This window comes from Lemur catta, chromosome 17 (assembly GCF_020740605.2).
Source record: "Lemur catta isolate mLemCat1 chromosome 17, mLemCat1.pri, whole genome shotgun sequence".
Lineage (NCBI taxonomy): Eukaryota > Metazoa > Chordata > Mammalia > Primates > Lemuridae > Lemur > Lemur catta.
The window spans coordinates 20497873-20517888 of record NC_059144.1 but is presented as its reverse complement, the minus strand read 5'-3'; the positions used below and the strand labels follow the sequence as shown (position 1 = coordinate 20517888).

Genomic DNA, 20016 nt, shown 5'->3' with positions numbered 1-20016 from the left:
ATTTGAGGGATTTTATTAAGGATTTTTCATTTATATGTATGAGTAAGATTGACCTACGGTTTCCTTTCTTACAATGTCCTTGTCCTGTTTTGGTATGACGGTTATGTCAGCCTCATAAAATGAGTTGGGGATTATTCAATCTTTTTCATTTCCTGGAAGAGACTGTCAAAGGTCAACATTGTTTCTTCTTTGAATATTAGATAGAACTTACTAGTGAAGCCATATGGGGTTGAAGTTTTCTTTATAGGAAGGGTTTTAACAACTGATTCAATTTTTTTAATTGTTAGAGGATTATCTATAGGTTTTCTATTTTATCTTGATCAAAATTGGTATTATACCTTTCTAGTATGTTATCCATTTCATTTAAAATTTCAAATTTATTGAATCAAAGTTGTTTAAAATATCCTCTTTTTTAAAATGTTGGCAGCATCTGTAGTAATGTCCCATTTTTTATTCCTAATATTATTTTTTCGTGTGCCATTTCTCTTTTTCTCTAGACCAATTTTATTCAGGGCTTTGTCGATTTTATTCATCATTTCAAAGAGCCCTGGGTCACAGCATGGAGGAGAACTGTCCTGAGAGTTGCTTAATTCCACTGAAACTAGTGTGAATGAGAAATAAACCTTTGTTGTGTTAAGCCACCAAGACTTTGGGTTTCTTTGTTACTGCAGCATAACCTATGCTATCCTGATAAAGACATCTTATCCATACTGACATTTTGTCTCCTTCTTTTGGTAAATATTGAGAAAGATATAATGACTCTTCCATTACGATTTGGTTTTGTATATTTTTCCTTATAGTTTTTGTTTTGTACATTTTAAATCTAGGTCATTAGATGTATATGAAATTAGTTACGTGTTCTGGTAAATTGAAATATTTATTATTATACAGTGCTCTTTTTATCTCTAGTAATACTTTTAATCATAAAGTCTCTTTTATTTTATATTATTATAGCCATATTACCATTCTTTTGCAGGTTATATTTTATTGCATTCTTTTACTTTTAACTTCTTTATATCTTTATGTTTCCTATATGCCTCTTATAAATCACATGTAGTTGAATTTTTCAAATCCAAGCTGTTAATCTTTGTCTTTTAACTAGAGCATTTAGTATTTTGATATTTAATAGAATTATCAATGTATAAGGGTATAAATCCACCAGCTTTATTTGTGCTTTCCCCTTCCTTCCTTCCTTCCCTCCTTCCTTCTCTTCCTTCCTCCCTCCCTCTCTCTTCTCTCTCTCTCTCTCTCTCTTTTCTTGCCACTTTGGATTATTTTGTCATTCTATTTCCCCTCTCCACTAGTTTGGAGTTTATTCACTGTTTTTATTCTTATCCTTGAAAGTACAATATGAATATTTAACTTACCAAAGTCTAAAGATAAGCAGTACTGTTGCTCTTTTCCCAGGCCTTAGAACACTGCAACTCTATTTTGACAGATATGTTATAGTTTTTGTGTATTCTAGTTATTTTTAAAGAGATAAACTCTATAAGATATTATATTATTATTCTATATAGTCAATGCTCAACTGGCAGATGTATTTGTCAGTTAATTTGCTCTTCATTTCTTCTCTCTTCTCAAAACTTCCATCTATGTAAAGTATATCCTTTAGAATTTTCTTTAATGAGGTTCAGCAAGCAGAAAGTGCTCTATTTTTTAAATCTGAAAATGCCTTTATTTAAGCCTAATTCTTGAAGTACATTTTGGTGAGTATAGAATTCTAGTTGGGTAAACATTGAAGCCATCACCTGGCCTCCATTGTTGCTGTTTAGAAGTTCTTGTCAGGCTTTCATTCCTTTGAAGGTTATTTGTCTTATTCTCTGATGCTCATTAGGTTTTTCTCTTCGTCTTTGATGTTCTTCTGCCTTACTATCATGTGTCTAGACATGGATTTATTATTATTTTCCTTGGGATTTGTTGGAATTTTTGAATTTGTGGATTAGTTGATCTCATGAGTTTTAGAAAGTTCTCTGTCATTATTTCTTCAGTGATTGTGCGTGCCCCATTTTCTCTTGTTTGTTTCTGAAACTCCTATTAAACATATGTTAGAATTTCTCAGCCTCTCTTCCACGTCTCTCAACTTCTCTTTTATGTTTTATACCTCTCTATTTCTCTGTACTATATTCTGGACCATTTATCTTCTGCTTCACTAATTCTTTCTTCAGCTCTGTCTAATCTGCTATCAAACCCAACCATTGAGTTCTATCTTTCAGTTATGTATTTTTTATTTCTTGAAGTCCTTTTTGGGTCCATTTAAAAAAAATTATTGTGGTAAAATATAAATAACATAAAGTTTACCATCTTATTTTTAATTTTTATTGTAATAAAATATAAAGAGCATAAAATTTACCAGCTTAACCATTTTTAAGTGTACAGTTTGATGATACTAAATACATTCATAATGTGCAACCATCACTGTTTGGTTCTCTTTTAATTCTACTAGTGCTTCATATGGTTTCTGTCCCCTGAAGATATTAATATTTGCAAGGTCACATGCCTTCCTTCTTGCTGTTCACCATCTGGATTGCTAATCCTCACCTGGACCCATCCTCCACATCTGGAGGTAAGTCCCACCTCCTATTAAAAACTGTGGCTGGACAGTCATGGTGGAAACTAAAGCTATCATCATTATTTATTCATTTTGTGTTTACTTAAGAAAAAAAAACCCTACCAAGTTCTAGGCTGTTTCTATAGGGGATGCAATGATGATGAATCAGGCCTGGAACCTTCCATTGAGGACTTGTTTCCTAAGGGGGAGGCTAATGTGAGAAAAAGAACATTTAGAATGAATTCCACATGCCTTCCTCAAATGCTTAGTGTGTGCCCATCACATTTCTGGGTTCTGAATACACAGAAGGTAAGAAGATACACTCCTTTCTCTCCAGAAGTTTATAGTATAATAGCAGAGATGATATGGGCACTTAAATAATCATGTGAAATGTAGTAAGTGCCAGGCACATGACAAGTGCCTTTTAAATCATCTGAGTGAATGATGGACTTGTCATGGGAGTTTGGAGAAGAGAGAAATTGCTTCTGACTGGAGGGTATTAAGGAAATCTTTGTTAATGGCATTTGAGCCAGGCCTTAGAAATCAGCTATTTTTGGACATCCAGAGAAGTGGTAGAAGGTAGGCAAGTTTGGGTAGTGAAATAAGAATAGACGCATGGAATATCTTTTTATCTTAAACTGCTCCATTGAGATATAGTTTACATACCATAAAGTTCACCCATTTAAAGTATACAATTCAATGGTTTTAAGTACATTTAAGAGTTGTGCAACCATCACTATATTTAATTTTAGAACATTTTCATCATCCCAAAGGGAAAGTACTCATGAACAGTCATTCCCTATCCTCCCACCCCTCCCCACCACCATGGCCGTAGGCAACTACTAACCTACTTTCCATCTGTTTATTCTGGACATTTTGTATAAATGGAATCCATACACTGTATGGTCTTTTGCGACTGGCTTCTTTCATTTAGACAATGTTTTCAGGTTACATCCATGTGGTAGCATGTATCAGTACTTTATTCTTTTTCATTGCAGAACGATATTCTATTCCATGAATATACTATATTTTACTTACCCATTCACCAGTTGATGGACATTTGGGTTGTTTCCACTTTCTGGCTTCTGTGAACATTCACATACTACTTCTGTGTGGACATATTTTTTATTCTCTCATTCATTAGGATTGGAATTCACAGATAAAAATGGTAGCTCTACATTTAACCTTTGGAAGAACTGCCAAACTGTTTTCCAAAGTAGCTGCACCATTTGATATTTCCAGCAGTAGTCCATGAAGTTTCCAATTCTTTTCACATCTTCGCCCATACTTGTTATTATCTGTCTTATTGATCTCAGCATCTGGTAGGTGTAAGTGGCGTCTCTTTGTGGTTGTGATTTTTATGTCTCAATGGCTAATGATGTTGAACATTTTTTCATGTGCTTATTAACCATTTGTGTATCTTTTTAAGGGAAATGTCTATTCAAGTCTCCTGCACATTTTAAAATTGGTTGTTTACCTTCTTCTTGTTGAATTGTAAGAATTCTTTGCATATTCTGGTTACTAGCCTCTTACCAGATAGAGGATTTGCAAGTGTTTTCCCCATCCTGTGGTTTGGCTTTTCACTTTTTTCATGGTATCCTTTGAAATGCAAAAGTATTAAATTGTTATGAAGTCCAGTTTATCAATCTTCTCTTTTGCCACTTGCACTTTTGGTGTTGTATCTTATGTTCTACTTTTTAATTTAGGTGTTGGTCCCATGGGAGTGTTCAGTTTGTGGAAACACATTGGGCTGTTATGATTTGTATACCTTTCTGCAAATGTAAGACTTCAATAGCCAGGTTTTTAAAATTATTTTTTATTTTTAAATTTTTAAAATTTTATGCAAATGGCAAAAACCAGAATAGTCAGTTTTTATTTAAGGAACTGGTAATAATTGCAGCTTCCTCTAGTGGGTCATCGTGAGGACTGGGTGGGCAAATGCATGTACAGTGCTTAGCACACGGTCTGACACCCCACTTAGTGCTGGTACATAGTATTGTCATTGTAGTTACTGTTAAAATCCAGCTCTGTCCCTTACTGGGTAGTGATCTTGGCCCTGAGTTATTTCACCTTCTTGGGCCTCACCTCCCTTATCTGTAAAATGGGCTGGCACCAGCCACTTCACAAGAGCCACCAGGGGCCTCAGTGAGACAGGATGCGACGTTCTCAAGCTTAAAGTCTGCCTCCAAGAGGCCCTCACTACAGCTCGGGTTCATGAAACCGAGAAGAGGAAAAAGAAAAACCAGAGTCACGGTTGGAGAGAGAGAGATTGTCAGTGCTGGGAGGGTTTGGGTGGCTGCCAAGAGCTGGGTGGGGGTGGCCCCTCGGAGTTTCCATGAGCAGGCTGGCCGGGCCGGGAAGGAATGAAGGGGAGGGGCCGAGAGAGAGCTGGCTCCGGGGACAGCAGGGCCTGGTGGTGCCAGGGCACCCAGCTTGGGCAGGGCCGGCCCCCAGTCTTGGCTTCAGGCCTGGCTGGGCAAGAGTCACCCACAAGTCACTGCAGAAGACACCGCAGTGAGAGACCAGACCTCCCTCTACCCCCTAAGCCCCCCCACAGCTTGTCCCTCTTTGATTCCAGCCTCCTGCTCTTCACCCAAGCTATCCTCTCTGCCCACCCCCACCCCCTCTGCCTTCTTGCTCTTGGGGTTTCTCTCAGTAAGTCTCAAGTAAGACTTCTCTGCCCTTCACCCATCACTGGGCCAGATTTTGGGGGGCCTGAAGCTTTACTGTTGGGGGAAGGATTTTCATTACAGCGTAACCTGGGTACAGAAAAGACATACATCGTAAGTCCACGGCTCAATGAATTTTCACCAACTGAACATGCCCATGTAAATGACACCCAACTCAAGACTCAGACCGTTACCAGCACCCCACAAACCCCCCTTCCCCTTTCTTGTTAACCCTCCCCTGAAAGGACTCACTCTCCTGACTTCTAATATCATAGATTAGTTTTGCCTGGTTTTGAACTTCACATGAATAAAATCATTCGGTGTGTACCCTGGCGTCTGGCATCTTTTGCTTAACATGTTTGCGAGATTCAGCTGAGCTGTCGCCTGCAGCTGTAGTTTGTTCTTTCTTGTTCCTACAGTATTGCTTTGAACGACTGTACCCCAGCTTGATTCATCTATTCAACAAGTGTTGGACTTTTAGGTTGTTTTCAGCGTTGGGATATTTTGAAAAACAGTGGCTCTGAACATTCTTGCACGTGTCTTTTGGAGAACTATGCACTTATTTCTGAGTAGACATCCATGCAGGGAGCTGCTGCCTCATAGGGACAGATGAATGTTCAGCTTTGGAAGATGCAGGTACTGCAAATAGTTTTCCAAAGTGGTTGTACCAGCATACGTTCTCCTCCCAGCTGTGTATGATTGTCCCTATTGTTCCACACCTTCACTGATGCTTTGTGTGTATATAGATAGGGTGTGTGTGTGTGTGTGTGTGTGTGTGTGTGTGTGTGTATAGCATGTATATATGATGTGTGTATATATTTGGTGTGCATATGTTAATATATGGCATGTATGTATATACAGCATGTATATATGGTATGTGTATATATACAATGTGTATATATGGTGTATATATACGACTTGTATATATATATGGTATAAATATATGGTGTGCATATATATGGTGTGTCTATGTACAGTGTGTGTGTATGCAGTGTATGTATATATGGTGTGTGCATATATGCATACACACAGTATTTTTTTTTGCTTTTTCATTTTAGTCATTCTAGCAAGGAGGCTGTGTTATCATATCATGGTTTAATTTTAATTTTGAGGGACCACTTTTAAGAAAAAGAATATAAAAGAAAATGATGAATATAAAGTTGGGTACAAAAATAAATATTCATTAGGAATGTGAAAAGAAATCACAACAAATTGACGGAGACCTTTAAGTTTCAGATTCCTCTCTATTCCTCTTGAGGCCATTTCCCAGCAATGTTTGCATTCAAATGCTTCCAGGTAGCAACCTGGCTGCCCTCCCTGCCTGGGACACACCACAGCTTCCTGTGACTCCCAGTACAGGGCCCCGTGCAATTGGTTCTCCCAGAAGCTTAACTGTCATCAGCTTCCTAGGAAGTCACCTCTGGCTGGGCCTCACCTCTGGTTCCTGCTCAGCCTCCCAGCGCCAGCTCACAAACTCCCCTGCCCACCCCCACCCGTCCCTGGGCTGACTCCTCCTCCCCGGGTTCTCGGCTTCCACAGGAGCTCCCCAGAGAGGCCTTCTCTCACCTCCTCGTCTACGACCCTCTCAACCTATAAGTCCACATCGTGTGACAGATGACAACAGAGCAGGAGGTTAGGAGCAATTACTGTGCACCCAACCTGCCAGGTTGGCATCCTGGCTCCACCGTTTCCTAGCTGTGTGACCTTGGGCCTGTCACGTAACCTCTCTGGGCCTCAGTTTCCTCATCTGTACAGTGGAAATGGTATAGGTTGTGTATCCCTGATCCGAAAATCCAAAATCTGAAATGCTCCAAAATCTTTTTGGAATATTTTGGGTTCTGAGCTTCAAAACTTTTTGAGCTTAAACTTTTTGAGCACCAACATGACACTCAAAGGAAAGGCTCATTGGAATATTTTGGATTTCAGATTAGAAATGCTGAACTGGCAAGTATAATGCAAATACTCTAAAATCTGGGGGGGAAAAAAACGGAAAACCAAAATCTGAAACACTTCTGCTCCCAAGCATTTTGGATAGGGGCCACAGGGTGCGGTGAGGACCCAGGTTGCTCATGCATGCAATGCCCTTGAAAGAATGCCGGGCTCCTATGCTTGCTACGATGGCCCCGTCCTTCCGAACCCCAGTCCTTCCTTCCGGGCACATCTCACTTCACACTGGGGATCTGCTTGAATGCACTACAGGGCAGGCCTGCCCCCAGGGCCTAACACAGCACCTGGTTCACAGCAGAGGCAAAAAAAGATGTTGAATGAATCAGTCAATCTCTTCTGTTTATCTCAAATCTGTACAGGTATCTCCAAGCCACGGCCTACACCCTGTTCCCACCTCTGACCCGGAATCAGCAGCCACATCCTTCCCGCTCACCACAAATAAATGACTCTTGTGACTACCCACCCGGGTCTGGCCTTTCTCTGCCTTGAGACCAGAGTTCCTGTTGGCTTCCACGCCCACAGCTCGTTATGGCTTATGAGGCCTGTTCCCTTCTGGGTTGGGTAGCAGGGCATGATTGGGATCTCCAGTATGACAGAGGCCTGGAGAGGGTGACTAGCTTCTTCAAAGTCATACAGCGAGAGAGAGGTGGGACATGGGACACCTGCCCTGGCTCCCAGGGTGGGGCTACCTCGCCCTTGGTGCCAGGGCCTCTCTCAGCCCCTCCAGCGAGCACGGCAGGCTGAACACAGAGTAGGCACTTGGGCTGGTTCAAGATGGGCGGAAAGAGGGCAAACTTAGGTTCAGTCCTTGGCGCTGGGACTGTGGGCATGCCTTGACACTCTGTGTCTCAGTTTCCCCATCCGTAAATGGAGTTAACTCACCAAGTGAGGGCAGATCCCTGTCTCAACTGGCCTGGTTTGCATTTCTTCTCTGTCCATCTGCCTGTCTACTCCAGGATGACTTTGGCAGGAGCTGCCACGGAGGTGGGACGGTGCAGCTGGGAACAAAGGCATGGCGAGACACTGAAGGGCCTCTGGTTTCCTTCCTGACACAGCAGCAGCTGAGAGCAAGGTTCAGAGAGGCATCTCTTCTGCCATTTTTAAAGGATGTTGATAAAATATGGCCTGCAGTTGGTGAGCCCAGAGGTAACTGCAAAGATCTCAACGATCTACCAGGAGTTTACTACACCCCAGAGGACCCCCCAGCTTCACAGGGTGGGCAAGGAGCAGACATAATCACGGACAACTGTTGTGACAAGTATGGCAGCATGCCCAAATCACTAGCCCTTCAGGGCTCCTCTGTTCCCATCCTCTGTGCTTCCATTTGACAGCTGGGGCAACTGAGGCCCAGAGAAGGGAAGAGATTTACCCAAGGCCACCCGGCCCAGGCAGGCAGACCTCCTAACTCAGAATCCAGGCTGCGATCCTGCGGCTCAGCCTTCTTTCTTGCCACTGCTCATTATTATTTTCTAAACAGCTTTATTGAGATATAATTCACATCCCTTGCAGTTCACTCTTTTGAAGTGTACACTTCAATGGCTTTTAGCACGGAGTTGTGCATCTATTACCACAATCGATTTTAGAACAGGCTGCAACAACAACAAAAGGAAACAAAAGGAAGAAAAAGAAAGAAAGAACAGGCAGGGCACGGTGGCTCACACCTGTAATCCCAGCACTTTCCGAGGCTGAGGTGGGAGGATTGCTTGAGGCCAGCAGTTCTAGACCAGTGAGACTTCAACTCTACAAAAAATTTAAAAATAGCTGGTCATAGTGGCATGCGCCTGTAGTCCCAACTACTTGGGAGGCTGAGTGGGGAGGATCTCTCGAGCCCAGGAGTTCCAGGCTGCCGTGAGCTGTGATCACACTATTGCACTCCAGCCTGGGCAACAGTGAGACCCCAGGCTGGAGTAAGACTCTGTCACTTAAAAAAAAAAAAATTAAAACATGTTCATTACCCCAAAAAGAAACCCCATGCTCTTGAGTGGTCAACTCCCCCATCTCTTCATCACCTTATCCTAGAACCCCCTGTGTCTGTACCTTCGCCTATTCTAAACATGGCATACAACACGTGGTCTTGTTTCTGGCTTCTTTCACTTAGTGTAATATTTTCAAGTTTCATCCAAGCTGTACTGGGTGTCAGTATATCCTTCCTTTTATTGCTGAATAATATTCCACTGTATGGTTGCAATGTGTTGTATTTATCCACTGACTAATTCATGGACATTTGGGTTATTTTTGCTTTTTGATTACTATGAATAATGCTGCTATAAACATTTGTATACATTTTTTTGGGGGTGGATATGTGTTCTCATTTCTCTTGGGTATACAGCTGTAAGTGGAATTGCTGGATCATATGGTAACTCTGTGGGCCCCACCTTGTAACTCTGTCTCAGACCTTGGGGATAAGGGGTACTTACTACTGCTAGTGTCCAAGATCTGGGGATCAAGTCTTCCCCTTCACTTTTCAGGCCCTTCTGTGGGCTGCTGTGATATTATGAGATATATATATATATGTTTTTGTTCATGGTTCCTGGCTCATAACTCCCATAGCCCTTGTTACAGTCTTTTGTGATGACGTTGGGGTGCTTTAGGCCTCAGGAAACAGAATCTCCCCGTCTAACCTCCTTCTGCACTCCTTTCACTTGCCCAGGGCAGGACTCTGATTGTGGGTCATAAGACCCTCATTCCAGAGAGGGTCCTGCCCCATACCTGGGAGGAAGGAATGCTGCACAGAGAGCCCACGAAGAATCTGAACAGACAGGCTTTGCTGGGTTAGCTCATACCCTTTTGGTCCAATCTTACTTTGACACGGTTGTGCACGCTTCCGTCATGGAAAATCAGTGAAGTCTCCATGCAAGGCCCAAAGGACAGGGTTTGCAGATCTTCCAGATTGCTGAACAGGTGGAGGTTCTCGGAGGGTGGCGCACCTGGGGTGGACAGGGAAGCTCCACGCCCCTTCCCCCATACCTCACTCTATGCACCTGTATCCTTCGTAATATTCTTTATAATAAACCGGTAATCGTGTTTCAAGTTCTGAGCCATTCCAGCAAATTAATCAGACCCAAAGAGAGGGCCATAGGAACCCCAGCCTGAAGCCGGTCCGTCAGAAGTTTTCAGAGGTCCAGATTTGCAACTGATGTCTAAAGGAGGGAGGCAGTTTTGGGGACTGAACCCTCACCTGCGGGCTCTGACCTTATTTCCAGGTAGACAGTGTCAGAATTGAATTAGAAAACACCCAGCTGGTGTCCACTGCAGAACTGATTGCTTGTTTGTTGGTGGGGAGAAATCCCCCATGTTTGGTCACAGCAAGCTTCTGTCTGTGTTGCTGTCAGATCAGAAGAAAAACAAGGTTTGAGTTTTTTCCCCGGAACAGGTGCCATGGAAGAGTCATTTGGATTCCAACTCCTGCTCTGCCGTCAACTTGCTGAGTGACTTTGAGTGAGCGGTTTTACATCTCCAAGCCTTAGTTTTTCCATCTGGGAAATGGGATGATGGTCCTTGTCACCTGATCTGAGAACTGGCTGGGATCCTAATAACAGCTTTCCGTTCATTCATTCAGCGTGTTCACCGATGGCCTACCACGTGCCCACGCTGTCCACAGCAGATGGAACAAAGCCACTGCCCTTGCAGTCTGCTTTCCACCTAGGAAGCATCTTGTTTCAGGCTCACACTGTCCCTAGGAGGTACAGCCCACTGCCGTCCCCGTCTCCCAGAAAAAAAAACGGAGTGGTCTTTGGAGTCGAGTTGCCCGAAGCACCTGCCGTCAAGCCTGTCCCCCAAAACACCCCGTGCTCCCCGTGAGGGCTGCACCTGGTGCAGAGGGGGATGCAAAATGTGATTCCCTTTCCCCCAGCCCACTTTGGACTTTATTTTCAAATTTCTGAGCACTGTATTTTTTTAACTTTTATCGAGATATACCATACCTACAAACAGAGCACCATGATACGGAAACGGTTGGCACATCTCACAAGCTGATGTGCTTGTTTACCCAGCACTCAGATGAAGAAGATCAAAACCACCCCAGCCCCCCGAAGTCCCCTCGTGCTGCCTCTGGTTTCTCTCCCTCCAGGGGAGACATGAACCCGACTTCTGACACCGGACCAGTTCCGTCTGTGAATGAGCCTCCCACGAAGGGAATGACGCAGTCCTTTGTGTCGGCCTCTCTTGCTCTGTGAGGTGGGTGGCCGTGTGTGTGTCGCGACAGAGCCTGTGTTCCCGAGGCTGCGTGCGCCATCGTTCCTTCACCACTCTGCTTTCGACGGGTCTCTTCAGGCTTTCCCTCTCGAAAGAGAGACGCAGGGCCTCGCGGGCGGGCGGCTGTGTGTCTCCGTGCCACTGCCCAGCTAAGTGGGTTGCTGGGAGGGAGTGTGTTCTGACCCAGTTCCAGCCTCGAGGTGAACGTGCTTCTAGGAGGCCCTGGCTTGGCCCTCCACTCTCCACCCCTCCTTCTTGGACTCCGTCAATGTTCTGTTATTCTGGGCTTGGCTAGAGGCTGAGGGGTGAGCTGGCAGGCATCCTAGGTAAACAAGAGCAGCTGGGGAGGAGAAAGGCTTTAGAGGCGGGAGGAGGGACCTAATCAGAACCCCTCTCCGCAGGGCTGCCGGGCTCGTGTGTGTTGGGGGGAGACCCTGGCCCAGGAGCCCCACAACATGCGGGGAGGGGAGGGTAGAGGTGGGAATCTGGCTTTCCCTTGGGCAGGGCCCTGCGCCGGGGAGGGCAGGCTGCCTGGGTTCAAGTCCCAGCTCTGCAACTTACCAGCTGTGTGACTTTGGGCAAATCACTGAACCTCTCTTTATCCCTTAGTTTTTAGGGTTGTTTGAGTAGTAGAAGGCGGAGGATGGGAGATGCCAGGCTGCTTCTGGCTCTGGCCGTACCTGACTTCTGCAGGCTGTGAGGTTTCTAGCAGCTACATTGGCTCCAGGGCTCATGGGCTTCGCAGCTGCTTCCGGATTTCTCAGTCATCCCCCCTCTCCCATCTGGTCTCCTACCCTTCGGATGCCTCTGGAATCAATTTCCCTCATGAACTCCCTCTAGCCCGAAATAGCCCAGCGGTTTCTGTTTCCCAGCTGGTCACTAATTGATACAATATTCGAGCCACCCTGGCCAGCGCCGGGGTGCAATGTTCAAGGAACAGAAGGATTCAGCACTCAGAAAATGTGACGTCGTGTTTTCATGTTATTTTCTTATGTGCATGTCATGACTTTCTACATGAGTTCCCTGAGGGTGGGGCCTGTCTCCCATCATCTATGCATTCAAGAGACATTTGTGAGTGCCTCGTCAGTGGGGAATGAGATGTATGACCAAGTCCCCAGGCTCATGGGGTCGCAGTCTAGCCCTGCACCAGCCGGGATGGTGGCCGCCAGCGACCCTGGCTACGGAGCACGTGCAGCGCAGCCTGTCCAAACTAAGGCTGGCTGTCAGTGTGGAATATACACTGTGTTCCAAAGACCTAGTATGAAAATAAGAATGTAAAATAGCTCCCTAAAAATTTTTATGTTGATTACATGTTGAAATAACGATGTTTGGGATATATTGGGTTAAATAAAGCACATCATTAAAACTAATTCCACTTGCTCCTTTTGACTCTTTTTAATATGGCCACTCAAAAATTTTAAATTACATAAATGGCTTGCGTTCGTAGCTCATGTTCTATTTCTATTGGACAGCACTGTTCTTGTAGGGGTTGAGCTGAAACACATTGATTTACCAATTCAGCATTTATTAGCATCTATTTAGGAGATATTTGATCCCGGTCCTTGAGAATTTCAGATGGGATGGGGAAGGGGGAAGATGTGCCAACATGGGAGTAAAATTCACTGTGACAAATGTTCGAGTTGGTCCACATTCTAGGACGCTGGGGGCCTGAGAAAAAAATCAGGGAAGGCTTTACAGAAGAGGTGACTTTAGTGTTAAGCATTATAGGATGAGTAGGAGTTTGCCAAGCTGGTAAGGAAGAGGAGGGTCACTCCAGGCACAGGGAGCTACACATGTGAAAGCTAAGATGTAGACCACTGAGTGGGGTGTTTGGAGGATACAGAAGTTCCTTGTGGCCCAAACATGGATTGTTGGTGGAGGGAGCTGGACTGTGTAGAGCCTTGAATGCCAGGAAAGTTTAAACCTGGAGGAGGGGCTGAGGCTCATAAAAGGCTCTTAGGCAGGAGGTGGCCGGGCCAGGTGTGAGTGTGGTCACCCATCCATCCCCCTCAAAAGCTTGTAAAGGACCAGACCAGACTCTGTTTGAATGTGAAAAATAAACTCTTTTATTTCAGTGTTTGCTCCTTGTGGTTCAGAAGCACATCTACTGCCTGCTTGGAACCCAGAAGGTTTTATAAAATCATAGAGAAATAGAGCTATATTTATATAGAAAATGTACATGTCGGCTGATTTTGTGATTCTTCCCTGTGCAAAGCAGAAAGTTCTAAGCACAACAGCGTGATTTTCCCCAAGTCCCTCTCTGGCATTCTGGGCGCCCTGGAGGCTGTGACCTCACCCCAACAGAGAATCCTTCCAGCCTGAGGGTGCCCAGCCATGTAGAAAGAGCAGGAGATAAAATCAGAGGTGACAATTCTTGGGCTCGCTAAGTTGACCCAGGGGTAAGGGCTGTGTTTGGGTGCCCAGGCCCTGCAAGGAGGGGACCTTGCTGGTTAGTGACCAGCAGGGACAGCTAAGGCTCCCGTGAAGGCCAGGTGTTGTGACAGGCAGGCCCACAGGTAGGACAGTGGCATTCATGGCTCTTCTCTCCTAGAGCTGAGATCTGAAGGGAAGTACCGGGCACAGGTGGGGGACCAGGACAGGGCTGGGGTCTGGATGGGGTCACAGTCACGGTTTCACTGTCAGAAACATCCTGAGCCGGGGGGCTAAGGCTCTGTGGGGCAGGGAGTGGGCCTCGTGGTTATTCACACGGCTGGGCCACATAAAAGCATCAGAATTGCAGAGCTGAGGGGACCTCAGAGATGAGCCGGTTTAATCACTCCTCTGACCAGTGAGGAAACTGAGGCCCAGAGAGGGAAAGCCGTGCCTGGCCAGACCTGGGGCTTGAACCCAGGGCTCTGACCCCCCGACCGCCAATCCCCTCCCCACCTCCTTGCCTCATCTGGGCTTTTTCTGGGCAGATGCCAAATGGCCTCTGTGACATTGTCAGGTCAGGCTGAGATGTGCCAGAGCACTGGACTCAGAGTCAGAGGCTCGGGCTCTGCTTCTGGGCCTTATACGTAACCACGAGCCACTGGTGGGGGTGGGCCCCTCCTGTCCCCGAGCCTTGGTTTCCTCATCCAGAAAGCAGCTCCCACCCTGCAGTTTCCCGTGGTGGTTAAGGGGGCGGCAGCCCTGTGAGTGAGGGCCAGCAAGTGCAGGAGGTGCCTGGCACATAGTAAGTGCCTCACATTGGGCCAGGGCTGCTGGGGTGTCCCCACCTGGCTCTGGCTCTCCCAAGGGCCCTGGGGCCTGGGTGCAGTCCGGGGGAGGGGTACAGGACACAGTCTAGCTGAATTCCTCCATCCAGCCCAGGGGCCCACTGGCCCTTTATTGGCTGCTCCAAGGGGCTATGGCCAAGAAAGTCCAGAAGTCCATTCCATGCCAAAGAGCCCCCACAGGCAGCCCGTCCCGCCCTGGGGTCTGGGGCCCAAGAAGGGACAAATTTTGCTCATTAGCTTGGGATAAAGATTGGGTCAGGCTGGGGGCTCCCAGCAGGCTGAGCTGAGGCCGGGCACAGGGCCCCTTAGCGGGGGCCAATGATGATGTTCCGGTAGCCCTTCACGGACTTCAGCTTGTCGCACTCGAAGTTCACCACCAGCTTGCGGCGGCCCGACTGGAGCGGCAGCAGGTCTATTCTCACCTTGATGTCCTCCCCTGGCTGCAGGGGTTTTGAGCTGCAGGGAGAGGACGAGGGTGAGGATTGGTGTCCGGCCGGGATGACACGTGACTACTGAGGACTGACGAGGACCCAGTACAGAACCTCCATGAATTCAGAGCTAATGCTGACAGTGGCAAAACGGACCCCACTCACAGTGCTCTGTGGGGCCCGGACAATCTGCCCTCCTGGAGTGTAAAGTGTGTGCGCGTGCATGTGCATGTATGTGCTTGTGCATGTGTGTGTATGCATGTATATGTATGCTTGTGCATACACGCCTGTGTGTGTGGAAGGAGATGGTGCACTCAGGGGTAACAGTGGTATCAGGTGGGGCCCGGTGTCTCACACCTGTAATCCCAGCCCTTTGGGAGGCCCAGGCAGGAGGACTGCTTGAGGCCAGGAGTTTGAGACCAGCCTGGGCAACATAGCGAGACCTCGTCTCTACAAAAAATAACAAAATTAGCTGGGCGTGGTGGCTCGCTCCTGTAGTCCCAGCTACTTGGGAGGCTGAGGTGGGAGGGTTGCTTGATCCCAGAAGTCTGAGGCTGCAGCGAGCTATGTTTGCGCCTCTGCACTCCAGCCAGGCAACAGAGTGAGACATTGTCTCTTAGAAAAAAAAAAAGTGGGTATGTTTAGGTGGCCACGTGTGTGAGCGCCGAGCTGCACAGACATGATCAGTGCTCTTTACTGTGTATGTTACATTGCAGTAGAAAAGAGAAGCGTGTGCGTGTGTGCTTATGCATCTATGACGACACGCTCACACGTGCATGTGGGTGCACGCACACAAGTGCGGACATTTGGCGTGTGGATACCTGTGTCTGCGTGAGGACTCAAGAGTCCAGAGGCGGATTTAGCGACTGAACGCGTCGCTGTTCCGGTCTGTGACGATGCGTCCGTGGGCCGCAGCTGACATGTGTGGGTGTTGAGAAACGATGTGGGGAGACCCCGGCCTGAGGGTGTCTGGGAGCGAGCCCAGGTGTGGGTGTGTGGGGGAGAGGAGAGAGGAGGGGTTACAGGCCGGGGTTTGGCACCTGTGGGCATCGTCCCTCTTCCCCCGGGCCCCGTGCTGGAGCGCCCGGCACTCACAGCAGTATGATCTTCTGCCTCTGCATCAGGCCGGCCCCCTCCACGGTGAAGGTGCAGTCCAGCAGGGGCACAGTGAGCGGGTTCCGCAGGGACACCTCAGCCACCAGCTTCCGGTTCTGCTTGGGCTCTCCCAGGACCTGGAAGGGCACGGGGCAGATGTCAGCAGCCGGCTGGGTCATCTCTGTATTTGCCCCATGTTTGCCGAACAAAACCATGCCCAGCTCTGCCTCTGGCACAGATGGGGATGCCTGCCCGGGTGTCCTGCCTGGAGCGGCAGAGAGACCACATGGCCCAGGGGAAGCACAAAGCGCCTCCCTTGTTCTAGTGTCTGGAGTGGAAAGACCACAGGCTTTAGGGCCAGGCTGATTTGGGCCCCTTCCTCACTGTGTGACCTGGGGAAGTTACTACCCTCTCTGTGCTTTGGTTGCTCCATGGAAGACAAATGCCTGGCTGAGGGTTCTTATGAGGACGAATTGAGCTGATGCACACACGCTCCTAGCAGAATGTCCAGCATGTGCTCACTGCCTCTCCCTCTCCTGTTCACATTTATCTAACCGCTGTTTAATCCTTACAACACCCTCAGGTGCTAGTATTAGCCCCATATTACAGATGAATCAACTGAGGCACAGAGGGATGATGTAACATGCCCAGGGCCCCCTGAGCACAAATCCAGGCAGGCAGACTCCAGTCTGTGCCCTTCAGTCCCCTGCCCCTTCCTGCTCTACCAGTGCCAAGTGCCGAGGGCCCAGCCTTAGTGGTTTAGCATTCTAAGGGTCCATGATTCTAAAATCCCTAAATTCCATGACCCTATCACTCTGGGATGCTAGGATTCATTCCTAGAGGCCACAGTCCCCAATCCTTTCGGCTTCATGATGCATTTCTTTGATGAGGGTTTGAGGAGCCGGCGGCATCTATGGTCTTGTCGTCACAGGGATGCAGGCATGTGCAGGGGTCGGGGCTGCCGTCTCCCCAGTGCTGGGCTGTCCCGGGACCCTGCCCCACACCTTGCCTAGCCCACTCCTTACCCGAATCTTGATTTCTGGATTCTCCAGGTAGAGGTCCCTCTCGGCCAGCAGGTAGCTGTTGGTATGCAAGTCCACAAGGAGGCCCCGCACCTTGATGAGGTTCGACCCCATCAGCCAGTTACCGTAATTCTTGTAGAGGATGCGGAAGGCAATGTCCTTCTCTGTAGATGGGGCAGAGAGGGGGGCACTCGTGATGGCTGGATCATTGCTCAGACAGGGTGGGAAGGGATGTGCTTGAGGTCAGACAGCAGCAGAATGGCCGGGCAGACACCAGGCCTCCCCGACCTGCCCTGGCTGCAGAGTTCCCAGGGAGGGGCTGGGAGTGGAGGCAGGACAGCTGGCGGGGGGGTGGGGGGGTGGGGGTGCTCGAGCTCCCACAGGTCCGGGTGCTAACGCTGCCTCTGCCCTCCTAACTGGTGACCTGGGCAAGGGACCCCAAAGTTCACATCTGTGTAGCAAAGGCCCCCATCAGGCAGTGCGAGCGTTAGCTGAGCAAGTGTCCGGGAAGTGTCATCACCCAACTTACAGATGAGAAAACTGAGGCTCGGACAGGTGAAATAACATCGCCCCAGATCACAGAGGTGGTGTGTGCCGTGTAGGCATTTGAACTGTCAACCCGGATCTAGAGTCCATTGGCAGGATCTGCACTCGCTGCCGAACGCCCCTCGTGGGCGTGAACCCTTTACTCCCCACGGGGCCGGTGGCCTCGTGCCCCCCACCATGCGGATGGAGAAACAGCTCTGCTGGTGAGCGCGTGGATCCGGAGACCTGGCCTCTGGCCCCGTTTGGCCACTGGCTGGCTGCATGAGCCTGGAAAGATGCCCTCCCCTCTCTGCGCCCTAAGACTTCTGGCGCCTGCTGGGCAGAGCTAAGACGAGAGGTCACTGCAGAGCAAAGCCACACGGTGATAAGGGGCCGAGAAAGAAGCCAGCAGGGCCAACTGCCCCCAGGGCAGAGCAGTGAAGTGAGGTTTTTAGCTCCATGTCTCTGACAAGCATACGGAGGCCCGAGGGCATCGGGGGTCTGTTTGTGGGAGGCAGGACGAGCAGTAAACAGCAAGTGGCTGGGGCAGGGCCCTGCTGCCACTTTCCCTCCGTGTGATTCAAGGTCCAGGCCCTGCCTGTGCGCCCCTGAGGCCCACGCCCCCCTCTTTGGCAAACGCTGCCGTGGCCCACCTAGCCTTTTAGCCTTTCCCAGGGCGGACCTGCTCCAACCTCTAATCAGATGACGTGAGCTAGGGAAGAAAACTAAACCTTTGTGCCAAAAACGACAGAAAGGAGTGAAAATTACTAGGTCGGGCCCTGGAGGTGCAGAGTGGAAAGTCTGACCGGCCCTCCGGGAGAGAAGGAAAACACTGTGTCCTCGAGGAGCCCGGAGTGTGCGGCTCCAGCTGTGAACTTTTCCAGGAGGTGGAGGGCGGCCAGGGCTGGACCACGGAGGGCCACCGCTCCCAGGCCAGTGACCATGGCCTTGGCCTTGGGCCAGATGCTGGCTGGGAGGAAGGAACACGTGTGGTCAGTCTCAATCATTCCCTAGACGATTTGCCCTGTTCTAGAAAGTGCCCTGGGGATGGTCACTGAGGCCACATGGGCTGCACTCCCAGTGACCCACCTGGAGGGCGGAGGCAGGAAGGGGAAGAGAGAGACGGCAGAGCGAGGGGCCGGGCGGGGGCCGCTGGATCCCCTTCGGCTGTGCTGGGCCTGGCTTCCTGTCCACCAGTACATGGAAATGCCCCAGATGCTATCAGCAAAGAGCAACACGCAGCTCAGCCAAGGTCTGGGGCTTCGAGGGCCAGAGAACCGGCCTCAGGTTGAGCTTGGGATTGGAGGTCCCAACGGGACATCAGGGACCAGCTCCACCTTCCAGCCAGAGGGCAACACGCAGGACCTCTGCCCTCCCCTCCTGCTCCCTGAAGGCTACGCCCTGCGTGGGTCCCCAGCAGGAGGGACCCCTCTATTGGGAGCACAACCCCAGGATGACAAGAAAAGCCGGGAGGCTTGGCCAAAGCCACTGCAGAACAATGCTCCGAGTGCCCCGATGGTATCTGGGAGGCAAGGGCTGACTCCACAGAGGCCCGGGGGAAGTTGCTTTGGCACGTCTGGCCCAGGCCGGGAGTCCACCTCGTGCCACACATTCCAGGAGAGGCAAGGCACTTTCTCCCCTGGGAGTGGCTCTGAGCACGAGGCGGAGCTGGCTGGCGCGCACCCACACAAAGGCCCCGGAAGGGCCCTTCAAAGATGAACCTGCCTTTGTATAAACGGCAGTTCGCAGCCTGGAATGGAGAGGAGAAATACCCAGGACCCCAGGTGGTAGGAGCTAGAACTGGGGTGTCCTGACCACCGGCACACCTGTAGGGATGGACCCCTGCCCCTGACTCTGGGGGCCTGGCTGGGAGGCAGGAGCCAGGTCCTTTCCACCCGTCAAGGGGACAGGGACCCAGGAACCACTGAGCCCAGAGCTGACGCCATCGCCTGGCCAGTGTTCCGGAAAGGTCCACAGGCTTCTCGGCCTCCCCAGGCCTTTGCACTTCTGCTCTGAGAGGAGTGAGGGCTGCACCGTGTCTCTGCACCGTTCTGCACTTTGCTGAGCACACATCTTCTCCCTCAGTCCTCACAGCGGGGCCTGTCATCGCCCCATTTAGCAGACGAGTGTGATTCGAGGCAGAGCACGCTCACCTTGCCCACGGCTGCACAGTTAGAGGGGGGCAGAGGCAAGATTCGAAGCCTGGCTTCAGAACGTGCCTTTCAACAGCGTAAGTGCTGGGGCCCGGCCCTGGTGCCAAGAGGCCCTGCCCCCGAGGGCCTGGCCCCTGCTGGGGGGCTCTGTCTGGGCGCTGATGGGGGCTCTGCCCTGGGGGTGTGGCTCCAGGCGTGTCCACGGTGAGCCCGAGAT

General features: G+C 49.3%; 1 protein-coding gene across 1 annotated transcript in view; it reads right to left on the bottom strand.

The window, feature by feature from the left end:
• Window positions 1–13400: 13400 nt before the first annotated feature.
• TGM2 (transglutaminase 2) overlaps window positions 13401–20016 on the bottom strand; it is a 31725-nt gene continuing 25109 nt past the window's right edge. The window contains exons 11-13 of the mRNA XM_045528601.1: window positions 17125–17285; window positions 16100–16236; window positions 13401–15032 (exon numbers count right to left, since the gene is read on the bottom strand). Coding sequence (XP_045384557.1) covers window positions 14882–15032; window positions 16100–16236; window positions 17125–17285 — 449 coding nt within the window. The 3' untranslated portion in view covers window positions 13401–14881. The remainder of the gene's footprint in view (window positions 15033–16099; window positions 16237–17124; window positions 17286–20016) is intronic.